The sequence below is a fragment of the Geotrypetes seraphini genome, chromosome 3 (genome assembly GCF_902459505.1).
Source record: "Geotrypetes seraphini chromosome 3, aGeoSer1.1, whole genome shotgun sequence".
In the NCBI taxonomy this organism is placed as follows: domain Eukaryota; kingdom Metazoa; phylum Chordata; class Amphibia; order Gymnophiona; family Dermophiidae; genus Geotrypetes; species Geotrypetes seraphini.
Window position 1 is genome coordinate 169,093,277 of NC_047086.1, and position 12,731 is coordinate 169,106,007.

Consider the following 12,731-nt stretch of genomic DNA (forward strand, 5'->3'; position numbering starts at 1 on the left):
TTCCAAGCCAGAAATGTGTCCCCCTCTAGAGATCCTATCCCACCCACTGCATCGCAGCCAAGCAGAAAAGGCCATGGACCAGGTGCAATTTTGGAGCTCTTGCCTCCCTTGAGCCCTGTGCAGCAGCACTGCTCGCACATAGCTCGCTGCAGCCCTGAAAGAGACCCCCAGAGTCCTGAGCCATTAGTGTGTAAACCCTAAATGCATATCACAAGAAGTTGTTATTTCAAATGTTGTCATGTGGCAGGTTAATCACAAGAAGCTGCAGTCCTGGTATATCTTGCAAGAGAACAAAAAAAAAGTATAGAGATAGTGTTTGCAGTCATTTTGTTCAATTTACTTCTTTGTTATGGTTAGGGATCAGTAATATTACTAGGCAGCAGCAAAATCCATTTCCTTTGCCTTGCGTACAGCAAAGGTCAAGATGACAGAGATAATACATTTGTGCTAGGATTAGCACGTGGTTCATATGGTCTCTTCCTTTTATAGAAATAGCAGAATTCTTCCCTTGATCTGTGGGTCAGAAATAGCTACTAAAACTTTTCTCTTAGAATTATCATAACTAGGTTATGAACAAGATTTACTTCTTGTCATTTGAAAAAAAAAAAGTTTTCACTATTTCCATCTACATGTCAATCAACCAGTGGCTCTGCGCCCATTAATCTAATTCATCGGAAAATCAGAATAGCAGTCCAGTGGAAGTACGCAGAGAGAAAAAAAACCACGAAGAACTGTGCTTATAGTGCCATTTTAATTCTCGTTCCCCTGCAGAGCAACTGAAAACTAATCAGAATTCTGCGCAAATAACATTTTCCAGCCACAGCCACTCGTTGAATGTTTCCCCTAGGAGAGTATATCAAATAAAAATCTAGATTGACTGAGCTGTTCAGCTGGTGCTTTCCAGCCTAATGGATCTTTTACAAGGTTGAGTCTCAGTAAGGGCATTTGTGACAAATTAGAAATGGAAGTAGTGGAGAAAACGAACAGTGGGAAAGGAAGTAGGGGTTCTTGAAATGCAAAACTCAAAGTGACAGATATTTTGGTGCAGAGAATGAATGGCATTGTGTTTTAACAGACCCGGACTGCGGTAATTATGGAGGTCATTATCTTCTCCTTATTGCTCTCTCTTTTTTTCCAATACACAGCATGGAGACATTTTTCCTATACTTACTCCTATGGAAGGAAGCGAGATACTCTAATTTTGTCTCTGTTTGCTAAGAAGGTTTTTTATTATTAAATTTCTGTACTGAATCTGTATGAAAATATACAGGGGTCAACATTCAGTATGATTTATCCAAGGAGGAGAAGCTCCTAACTGAATAGAACATAAGAATATCCTTATTGGGTCAGACCAATGGTCCATCAAGCCCAGTAGCCCGTTCTCATGGTGGCCAATCCAGGACACTAGTACACAATCCAGGACACAAGGAATAGCAAATATTCAATGCTACCGATCAAGGGCAAGCAGTGACTTCCCCCATGTCTTTCTCAATAACAGACTATGGACTTTTCCTCCAGCAACTTGTCCAAACCTTTCTTAAAACCAGCTCCGCTCTCCGCTCTTACCACAACCTCTGTCAATGCGTTCCAGAGCTTATTCTCTGAGTGAAAAAATATTTCCTCCTATTGGTTTTAAAAGTATTTCCCTGTAACTTCATTGAGTGTCTCCTAGTCTTTGTATTTTTTGACGGAGTGAAAAATCGATCCACTTGTACTCGTTCTACTCCACTCCCCACTGTTAAGTCCATAGCTGGATTTTCAGCAGCATTATTTATTCATTTGGTTAGTTTTACATCCCGTCCTCTCCAACGAGCTCAGAACGGATAACAAGGTTGACATACATAGAGCATACTTCAAAAAAATCAAATCACCCAGTACTAGTTGCAACGCCACTTTCTTATAAGCGTAAAAAGTGCTCAGGACCAATTTATGGTAAAAAGATCTCAAACTAAACTAAACTAAACCTTAGGTTTGTATATCGCGCCATCTCCACAAGTGTAGAGCTCGGCACGGTTTACAGGGTTAGGTTGAAAAGGAGCTACAATGAAGGGTTATAGGAAAGGAGCTAGGAAGATAAAGAGGGACAGGGAACCAAAAAGCGGGAAGTGTTAGATTTTTGAAAAGAGCCAAGTTTTCAGGGGTTTGCGGAAGGATTGGAGGGAACTTGAAACTCTGAGCGGGGATATGAGGTTATTCCAGAGTTATACCCCATAAGCTGTGCCTTTTGTATTCAATCACTGCACTTTAATCACTTGAGTGGTCAATAAACAATCCAAACTTCACAAATATTGTACTGTAAATGAACAATGTGTACTCATCTCCAAAAAGGTGTCCAATTCCTCAAGGTTCTTATGTGTTTTGCCAGACCGGATTCCTCAGAGAACCCATAGACCAGCAGATTATGAATTTACATTTGTACAGTCATGTTAGATATACAGAGTCAAATTTAGCATACAGTTTGGTCTTTAAGTTAACATACGGTTATTTCCATCTTCAGTTAACAACCAGACTGAATCTAGTTCTCTCTTTGACATGTATTTAACTTGTGCTTGGATTCATTATTCAGATTTATTACATTATGAAATCAGGTTGCAAACACATTTCCTGAAATTTTGAGGTTCCCTTCAGCTTGGAGTCCAGACTCAGATATCCTCTCTCTGGTAAAGCCTGTGTGCTGTGACCTGTGATCAAAACGTGTCAGTTTTGAGAATTTATATCTGCTGTCTATATTTTGCACTATATTTGTCTATTTTTCTATAGTTACTGAGGTGACATTGCCAATTTTAAAGTCATTTGCCTTGACATCTTTGAAACCCCCCCCCCCAAATATAAATAATAATTAACATTTTCTTTGCGTATAGTGTGCTTTGTAGTTTTTTTTTTTAATTATTTTAAGGTTACCATTATGAATTAATATGAAGATATGTGTACATGAAAAATGAATGGAAGAAATTGGGGGTGGGATTGGGGGCGGGGCTAGGGCAGGGTTGGGGCAGGGCTAGGGTGGGATTGGGGTGGGGCTGACAATTAATAGATGTCCCCTTTTGATGAAAAAAATAAATGGTCACGTTATGCATGAGTAACCTTGAGAAATGTCACAACATGCACAGACTTGTTTCAACACATACTCAGGTAGATAAATTATTGAACACCTCTCATAGGTTCCATTATAGAATACTAATGTAAACTTGTCTTGATGTACCTAGTGCTTGTGTCTGCAGTTACACCAGCCATAGAGCTGACATACATAAGGACACAAAAGCAACAGGGGCATGCTTATAGTATTCTGTAAGTTATGCATATAAATGGAAGTCACATCCATGTCCAATTGATGCTGCTATGTAAGTTAAGTGGTATTTTCAGAATAGTGCTTAGGCACTCTACTAGAACTTATGGATATGTGCATACATAGAAGGGCGTTTTCAATAAGACGTCAAAGTCTGACCTTGGATGATTTGTGAAGTGTGTCCAAAAATCGGGCAGAGAAAATAGTAATTTTTGGAACAGCAAAACATCTCTTTATTTTTTTTCAAAAAATCACCTTTAGTGCATCTATCTTTTTTACTTATTTATTTACAAAGGCGCTCAGAACTGGTTACAAATCAGGTACTTCAAGCATTTTCTATATCTGTCCCAGTGGGCTTACAATCTATGCAATGTACCTGGGGCCATGAAAGATTAAGTGGCTTGTACAGGGTCACAAGGAGCAGCACGGGGTTTGAACCCACAACCTCAGAGTATTGAGACTGTAGCTCTAACCACTACACCACACCCCACCATTTTTGTTGGAAAAATATGGAATGAAAAAAGTGGAAAGTCATTGGACTAAGGGAAAATGCTTGAGTACCTGATTGTAAAACCGCTTAGAAAACCTTGATAGGCGGTATATAAAATCCTAATAAACTTAAACTTAAACTTAAAACTAAGCTGCACTAGCAGTTTTTAGCACCACGAGCTGTGCTGTATGCTGCATGCTGCTCCCGACGCTCATAGAGTTCCTATGAGCATCAGGAGCAGCGCGGGGCATTCAGTGCAGCTCCCAGCACTAAAAACCGCTAGCGTGGTTTAGTAAAAGGGGACCTAAGTGTATAGCCCTCGATGAAGGCTGCCCCAACTTTATTGGTTGGGCTGAGAACTTTTCAGTGGCCCCTCATAAGTGCTACTATTCTAGACATTTACACTCCCAGTGGGTCCATACATGCGGGCACCTAGATTATAGAATTGCCTCTGGTTTGAGGAAGTAGCCTGAAAATACTCATTAGTTATAAATCCAGAAAATAATCACATCTTTTGTCTCCCTCTGTATCCATAAATGAACAGGTTCAGATGCTGACTATAGAGGTGTGGCTGAGATTTTGGTGATTAATAACAGATATTATCCTATATTGACTGTAAATCCCACTATGAATACTAGATCTTTTAATGGGAAAGGATGAATACTTTTAATGCAGCACCATAATACACTGAAGCCATTCATATTTCTTGTTCTCATTTATGTATTTCATGCATTTTTAATAACAACATGATATATATTTTTTTTTTAGTTCAAAGAGTTTTTTTTAGTTCAATAAGTTTTATTAGGTTTCATTGAAAACAAAACAAATGAGAACATAACACTGCAACAGCAGTACACGTTTCCATACAGCAGGTGTACATTAGATAACAAGAAGTATGCAAACAGAAGGTATATTAATATAGTCATGAGATATAAGCACTAGGTAAATACAGTGATAAATGATACACACTGAAATATAATCAAGAGTTATGAGAATAAGATATAACTTTAGACCACATTGAAATAAAGGAGTGATGTGACTGTGCAAGAGACTTCTCATATTTGGCATATAAACAAAATGTGTTACACCATTCATGTACAGTTAACTCTGAAAAATCTTTCCAGTGTGACAATATAGTTTTTATAGCCACAAGTAACATACATTGTAAAAGTTTGCTTTCATGTCTGTTAAGCTTACTTGACAGAGCGGCACTGCCTGTGATAATGACAGCATAAGAAATGTTTTCAGTAATAGGTAGTATTTCACAAATTACAGACCATATATTAACCCAATATGAGCGTAACATGCTACATGTGAAGAGCATATGGTCTAATGTACCTATTTGAGATGCACATGACCAACACAGATTAGACGGAGCTGTAGATAATTTAGATAGCTTGTAAGGTGTCCAATACGCTTTATGAATCAAAAACAGGACCAATTGTTTAATTGATGCAGAAGTTCAAAGAGTTTTATTGATTTTGTAGAATAATACAATACAATACAATACCAACAATGTAATGTGGATATCCTGAAAACCTGACTGGCAAGGGGGTGCTCCAGGACCCACTTGAGAAACATTGCAGTAAAGTATCAGAGTGTATTGTGGATAGATGTTAGAAGATAAGAAATCATGGCATGGCACTAAACTGGAAACATTCACTAACAAGAAAGGATGTCCAAATACCAAATATCCAGAAACAACATCCAATGTTATTCAGCACTACCTATAGTACACAGAAAAAAAGGAGAAAAGACCTCAGTGTCTAATAGGGGTTCCAAAAATATACCCACATAGACAAGCTAATCTCAAAATCACCACTTTGAGACACATCCTCGGTCAAAAACTCCAAGATAAGTGGAATTATATTATAAAGTAACACAGTCTTTCAATATCATCACTTATCTGAAAATGTGGTATTCCAAATGTTCTTTGACATAGTGCTGAGACATGAAAGCAGGAAAACCCCGCACAGTGGAGCACAGGCATACAGCACAGCAGCTAAACAGGCATCACCGCTGGCATAATACTTCCACAATATCCAACAGGGCTCCCTGTTTCGCAATCAAGCTTCTTCAGGGATTTGCTGAGCCTTTGCTGGGGTGACCACTTGCTGCTTTCCAGCCCTGTGCTGGCATAGCTTCCTTCAGGATCCCTCAGTCTGGAGCTGGGATAAGCTTCCCTTGGAGCGGGGATAAGCTCACCAAGGGTAGCTGATGATGTGCAATTAATACATCCCATCGATCTTAATAGCATAGAGGCTGTTGCATCCATCAACCACAAACTAGAAAAAATTAAATCGTGGTTAGATTCAAATTGGTTGTCCCTTAACATCAATAAATCAAAACTAATGATTTTTCCCTTTAAAGATGCAACAACTCTTCAGGCCCCCTTGAAATTTGAATCTCTCCCAATCAAAATTGTACCCACTTTAAAGCTGTTGGGAGTCACTTTTGACAGTAAATTTTCCTATCACAATCATATTAGTATGGTTGTCCAGAAATGTTGTCATCGCCTTAGAATGATACGTTCCCTCTCTAAAATACTAGACCCAGCTTCCTTGAATACACTGATCCATTCTATGATAATTTCTTGTATAGATTATTGTAACGCCCTTTATAAGGGCATTATAAAAAAGAAAATAAGATGCCTTTAGATAGTGCAGAATACAGCTATCAAGATTATTTATGGCGCTAAGAAACATGATCATGTTTCACATATCCTGTTCAACACACGCAGGCTACCCGTTGAACATAGAAATTAGTTACAAAATATTACTCTTAACTTTGACAACACGTTCAAACAATCGACCAGAGTTCATTGATAGACTCTTAATTCCTTACAGTCCTTCTAAATTGCTTCATTCAATGTCACAGAGTCTTCTTGTCGTACCATCACTAAAATCAATCAACACGTTGAGATCCAACAATTTCGCTGTCACTGCACCTTCTCTTTGGAATTCGCTGCCTAATCTTTTACGCATTGAATCCGTATTAAATCAATTTAAAGCTAAATTAAAAACATTCTTGTTCCAAGATGCTTTTGGACAATATCTGTTCTTGTAAGGACTAAAACATAGCTTTTTAGCCCTACCTATTGTTTTTTTCCCCTTTAACTGTGCTCTTTTCCTCAAAGATTGTAATTCTCGCCCTTCTTTCCTAACTGTATGAAGTTAGTACATATGTTTTGTTATGTGTTTATTAACATATCCTGGTTTTGTTTAGTACTTTTAACTTTAATTTGTTTTTATGAAACTTTTTTTTTTTAATCTGTACACCGCTTAGAAATTTGATTAAGCGGTATCAAATTTTTTTTAATAAACTTGAAACTTGAAACTTGAATTTACCAATAATAGTCTCAGTTTTAGTGAGAAAAAAAAGTGGTATTACAAGAATATGAATGTTTCATCATTTGTATTTTTTCTCCACTGATTTCTTAATTCAATTTTTTTAGATATACGAAAATGAAGACTGCTACCAACATCTACATTTTCAATCTCGCTTTGGCAGATGCTCTCGCAACGAGCACTCTGCCATTCCAGAGTGTGAATTACTTGATGGGGACCTGGCCGTTCGGTAACATCCTTTGCAAAATCGTTCTATCCATAGACTACTACAACATGTTTACAAGTATTTTCACGTTGACTACTATGAGTGTGGACCGATACATAGCTGTTTGCCATCCTGTCAAGGCTCTTGATTTCCGCACACCCCAAAATGCCAAAATTGTCAACGTCTGCAACTGGATTCTTTCTTCTGCCATAGGTTTGCCAGTGATGTTCATGGCGACAACCAAATCTGAAAGAGGTGAGATGGCTAAGTGACTTCTTTTGTTTTTAATTTTGCTATGGCATGCATTACATAGAGTAGATGCAAAGTCAGATTGCAATTTTTTTTTTAAAGAATTATATATAAATTAATAGGGGAAGAGAAATGCTTGGACAATTTTCCTTGTTCCAGTTTACTGGAAAAATCCTTTAGGCTCCATAAGAATGTGAAACTCAATGTTAATCCCTGGATTAATGTAAATGATCTATAATTTAAATAATCAAATAGAATAAATTCTGACTGCGGGACGAACCCTAACAGGGTAGAAGGTTTAATAAAAATGGTTGAGCAGATAGTGAGGGAAAGTATAGGTGTATCTTTGTGGCAACTGATATTAATGTAGTCAAGACCATTGAATAACTATATAAATTGGGGGGGGGGGGGAGGGTGCTGAGCCCAGAGTGATGGGCCCAAACTGATATCAGAGACCATATTCTGAGGGTCTACTTTATCCTTTTTCAGACCATTTTCCTTCTATGCTTTCAGTTGTCTTTGTAAAATGTAGAAGATCCAAATTCCTGCTTTAGCCCACACATTTCAGAATCTACTTCCTTATATCTTAAACCAAAGGACACTCTGGAAGTAAATGCTACACTCCTTACCATCCTTTTTTGTCTTATATTATAACCAAATACTATGTGCTTCATTGAGTAAGCATACTGCAAAGCCCAATGTTTTGTGGAGTTTCATCTTCCCCCCTTTTATGTAATCTTAAAATCGAATCTTCCTTTCTGACTGAATACCATAGTGAACTTCTCTTCTTCAATATCCTTATCACCTTAACAGCTTTTCAACTGTTTCTTGGAAGGTTTTACACTTCCCCCTCCCTATTCGCGTTTTCGATGTTCGCGGTTTCAATTATCCATGGTTTATTCCTCAGGCCCTCCCCTCAGAATCGCTCGTTGGCATCGAAAAGAAACGGCCCCGGGACTTGGAGGGAGGTGATCAGAGGCAGTGGGGGGGCAATTGGAGATGGAGGGAGGCGACTGGAGGCGGGGGTCGATCGGAGGTTGCGTGGAGGCGATTGGAGCATGGACTTTACCTGGTGGTCTAGCAGTGACGCGGGCAGGAGTGATCTTCCTACGCTCCTGCCCTGTGCAGAGCCATGCTGCTGAGTTCCTGTGGTCTCATGAGACTACAACAGGGAGTTGCATTATGCTTTTCTCGTTTCTTATCTTTGTAGAGTCCATAGTCACCCTATTTATTTTATTTCTGTCTTGATAATGTTTTGTCTCCCTCCTCTCAGTAGACTTCTCTACTGACACAGAGGATTGTTTTTTACTGGAATCTTTTGGTCAAGGTAAGTGTCCTGTGTCCTAAACTGAGGCCAAACCCTCAACTTTATTCCCAAACTTTTTTGTATATGCCTAGCCCAGTTCCTGCATGTCTTCATTATCCTTTTTGTTTTTACTTGGCTTAATTGCTCTACTACAGTATTTCTTCTCCTACTCAGTATCCATTTATCACTGATGAATGAAGTATCCCCTGAGATCATCTTGCAGCAGTTCAAGGCAGGTCTTGGACTATAGCAGTGGTTCTCAACTCTGTCCTGGGGAACTCCCAGCCAGTTGGGTTTTTTAAGATATTCCTAATGAATAAGACATATTTGCAAGCCTGTCTCTTCCATTATATGCAAATCTCTCTCATGCATATTCATTATTAAACAACTATTGAATAGGATTTATAATTCCTATTCAATAGTTCTCATATATTAAAACATCATTTCATATACCAAAAAGAGCTATATATCTATTACAAATCAATCAAAATTTATTCCTTACATAAAATTTCCTATAAACTACCAAAATTTCATATAAATCACAATTATATAACTAATTTATATCACATATCACAATTTCTTTTGATCTCACATAGAAACATGATGGCAGATAAAGGTCAAATGGCCCATCCAGTCTGCCCATCCACAGTAACCATTATCTCTTCCTCTCTCTAAGAGATCCCACGTGCCTATCCCAAGCTTTCTTGAATTCAGATACAGTCTCTGTCTCCACCACCTCTACTGGGAGACTGTTCCAAGCATCTATCAACCTTTCTGTAAAAAAATATTTCTTATATTACTCCTGAGCCTATCACCTCTTAACTTCATCCTGTGCCCTGTCATTCCAGAGCTTTATTTCAAATGAAAGAGATGCGACTCATGCGCATTTACATCACGTAGGTATTTAAATGTCTCTCCCCCCCATATACCATAAGACGAACACCACATACCATTTTAGTAGCCTTCCTCTGGACAAACTCCATCCTTTTTACATCTTTTTGAAGGTGCAGCCTCCACAATTGTACACAATATTCTAAATGAGGTCTCACCAAAGTCTTATACAGGGGCATCAATACCTCCTTTTCCTAAGGGCGATACCTCTTCCTATGCAACCTAGCATCCTTTTTGCTTTCGCCGTCACCTTTTCAACCTATTCAACACATAAAATAACACCCAAGTCCCACTCTTCTGTCGTGCATATAAACTCTTCGTTCCCTCAGGTTTTGCAGTTCAAATGCATGACCTTGCATTTCTTAGCATTAAATTTTAGCTGCAAAATTTCAGACCATTCTTCAAGCTTCACTAGGTCTTTCTTCATGTTGTTCATCACATCCGTGGTTTCTACTCTATTGCACATTTTGGAATCATCTGCAAAGAGGCAAATCTTACCCGACAACCCTACAGCAATATCATTTATAAAAATGTCATCTTTTCCCCCATACTGTTCCTGCTGCAGCTGTTCAAAAAGCTAGTTAAATTTTCTTCAGTTCCTAAAATTCCATGTTTCGGTTGTTTTGGGAGTTCTTGAAATCCTAATCCTTAACTTGTGAGTTTAAACAGATCATTGCAAACTGCTTTGCTTCTCGATCTGGGTTAGGTGACAATAGTACGGATATACCTTTTCTTTCTGAAGTCTCCTCACTTACTATATACTGTTTTCATTTTTTTATGGGTGCAACTCTGTGAAGGCCAAGTAGAAAATGATATGGGGGGGGGGGGCATTTTCAAATGACATCCAAAACCAAGTTTGGATATTTTGCAGAAGACAGAATCCAGTATCAAACATACCAATTTTCAAAACCGCAAAACGTCTAATTTGTTTTTTTCAAAAATGGCCATTTTTCAGATATGCATCTATCTTTTTGATCCATTAAAAAAAATGTAAAAACAAAAAATGCACAAGACAAGACATTGGTATATAGGATGTGCAAGCATTTTTTGTAGACTGGTCATACAGACATCCCAACATCCCAGCAGAGCAATGGGACATCCTAGGGGGATGTGAACTTCACATACAAAGGTCCAGGTACACGCCTCACCATAACCCAGTTATTGTGTAAGGTGAGCCTGCCAAAACCCAGCCCAAATCTACTGAACCTAACTGTACAGTATACCACAACAATAGACCTTATGTTTTCTCTTTAAAGATGCTTTTAATCTTTAAATTATGCTTAAATTTTACATTAGTTTCTTTTAGGTTTCTATTTTACCCTCCCTAATGTTCTCTCCTTCTATGGTTCTTTGCTACACTTTAAAATATTGAAATGTAGTTCTGCCCCTCTTTGCCTTATGTATTGTTTAGTCCCAAAGTCTGTCTGGGGACGGGAAGGCAAGAGAAAAGAAGGAAGTGGAAGAGAGGGAAGAGATGGTACACATGGATGGAGGGAAGTAGGAGAAAAGAGAAGAGAGGGAAAAGATGGTGCACATGGATGGAGGAGAGGGGAAGAGTTGGAAAGATAGATTTGAGATGGAGGCAGAAAAATGGAAGAAAACTAAAAATGAAAAGCAGTGTCAAGAAGGATATAGTGCAAAAAAGTAAAGGAGAGGAAATAAACAACAAATGCATAAGGAGGCCTTGGAAACAGTTAAGAGCACAGATGGAACAAGATGGGCAGAAAAATAAAATCGCCAGATAACAAAGGTAGGAAAAATGTTTTTATTTTCAATTTAGTGATTGAAAAATGTCAATTTTGAAAATTTACATCTGTTTTTCTATTTCTCTTATGGTCTACAGAGTCTGACACAGTAAGGTTTTGTTTGTGTACAATAGTACGTTTAGTTTGTATTTGAAAAGGGTTTTTTTCTTTTTTCTGCATGTGTGACTGAGGCCAGGTGTTCTGGTAGGGATAGAAGCCCAGAAACCTTTTTTGGTGTCATGGCCCCAAGTAGGAAGATATTTGTTGGCTCTCCTTCAGCTTTATTGGACTCAAAACAGCCTCAAATGAAAAAATAGTGATTATTTATGGCATCCCTGACAAACACTCACATACCCAAATTTCTTATCTCAGTTTATATTCGAGTCAACCTTTTTTCCACCTATTTTTTGGGGGGAAAAAAGTTACCTTGGTTTATATTTGGACCAGTTTATCTTTGAGTCTATATGGTCGATTAGCACTGGGGTGTGTATATATGGTCACTTATATACAGTTGATTAGCACTGGGCAGTGCAATCTTGGTGAGCATGGACCAAATATGGAAGTGCAAGGACATTTCATTCACCACCAGACAAAGACTGATCACTGCCATTGTGTTCCCAATCACAACATATAGCTGCAAGACATGGACACTCACAAAAGTAGATAAAAGATAACTTGATGCCTTTATGCTGTGCTGCTGGAGAAGAATTCTACGAATCCCACGGGCAGATAAGATCACTAGCAAAGATTTTCTTGATCATATAAACCCATAGTTGTTCCTGGAAGGCAAGATTACCAGACAGAAACTGACCTATTTTGGACATGTGATGAGGGTAAATTCACTAGAAAGGAGGTGCTACTCAGAATGGGCAGTGGTAAAAAGAAACTTTACATTTAGACCCGTAATAGGCTGTCATTATTTATAATGGCATTGCCAAGGGATGTCAGACTGCTCCGGGAACACTCTAGTTCCTCAGGGGTTCAATTCCTCGTGCTTCCCGATATGGCATACCTATTTTACTTTTTATATCTTTAATATTTCATTTGATGTCATCCCTTGGTAATACCATTATAAATACTGACAGCCTACTGTGGGTCTGAATGTAAAGTTTTGTTAGCACTGGATACAATAGAAATATAAGTTAAGCAACAGTGGTAAAAGGAAGCAGGGGAGACCAATGGTCCATTGGCTGGATACTATCAAGAATAACA

At 38.3% G+C, this 12,731-nt stretch overlaps 1 protein-coding gene across 1 annotated transcript in view; it reads left to right on the forward strand.

The window, feature by feature from the left end:
- OPRM1 (opioid receptor mu 1) overlaps nucleotides 1-12,731 on the forward strand; it is a 63,321-nt gene that overhangs the window by 35,653 nt on the left and 14,937 nt on the right. Inside the window, exon 2 of the mRNA XM_033937757.1 lies at nucleotides 7,231-7,583. Coding sequence (XP_033793648.1) covers nucleotides 7,231-7,583 — 353 coding nt within the window. The remainder of the gene's footprint in view (nucleotides 1-7,230; nucleotides 7,584-12,731) is intronic.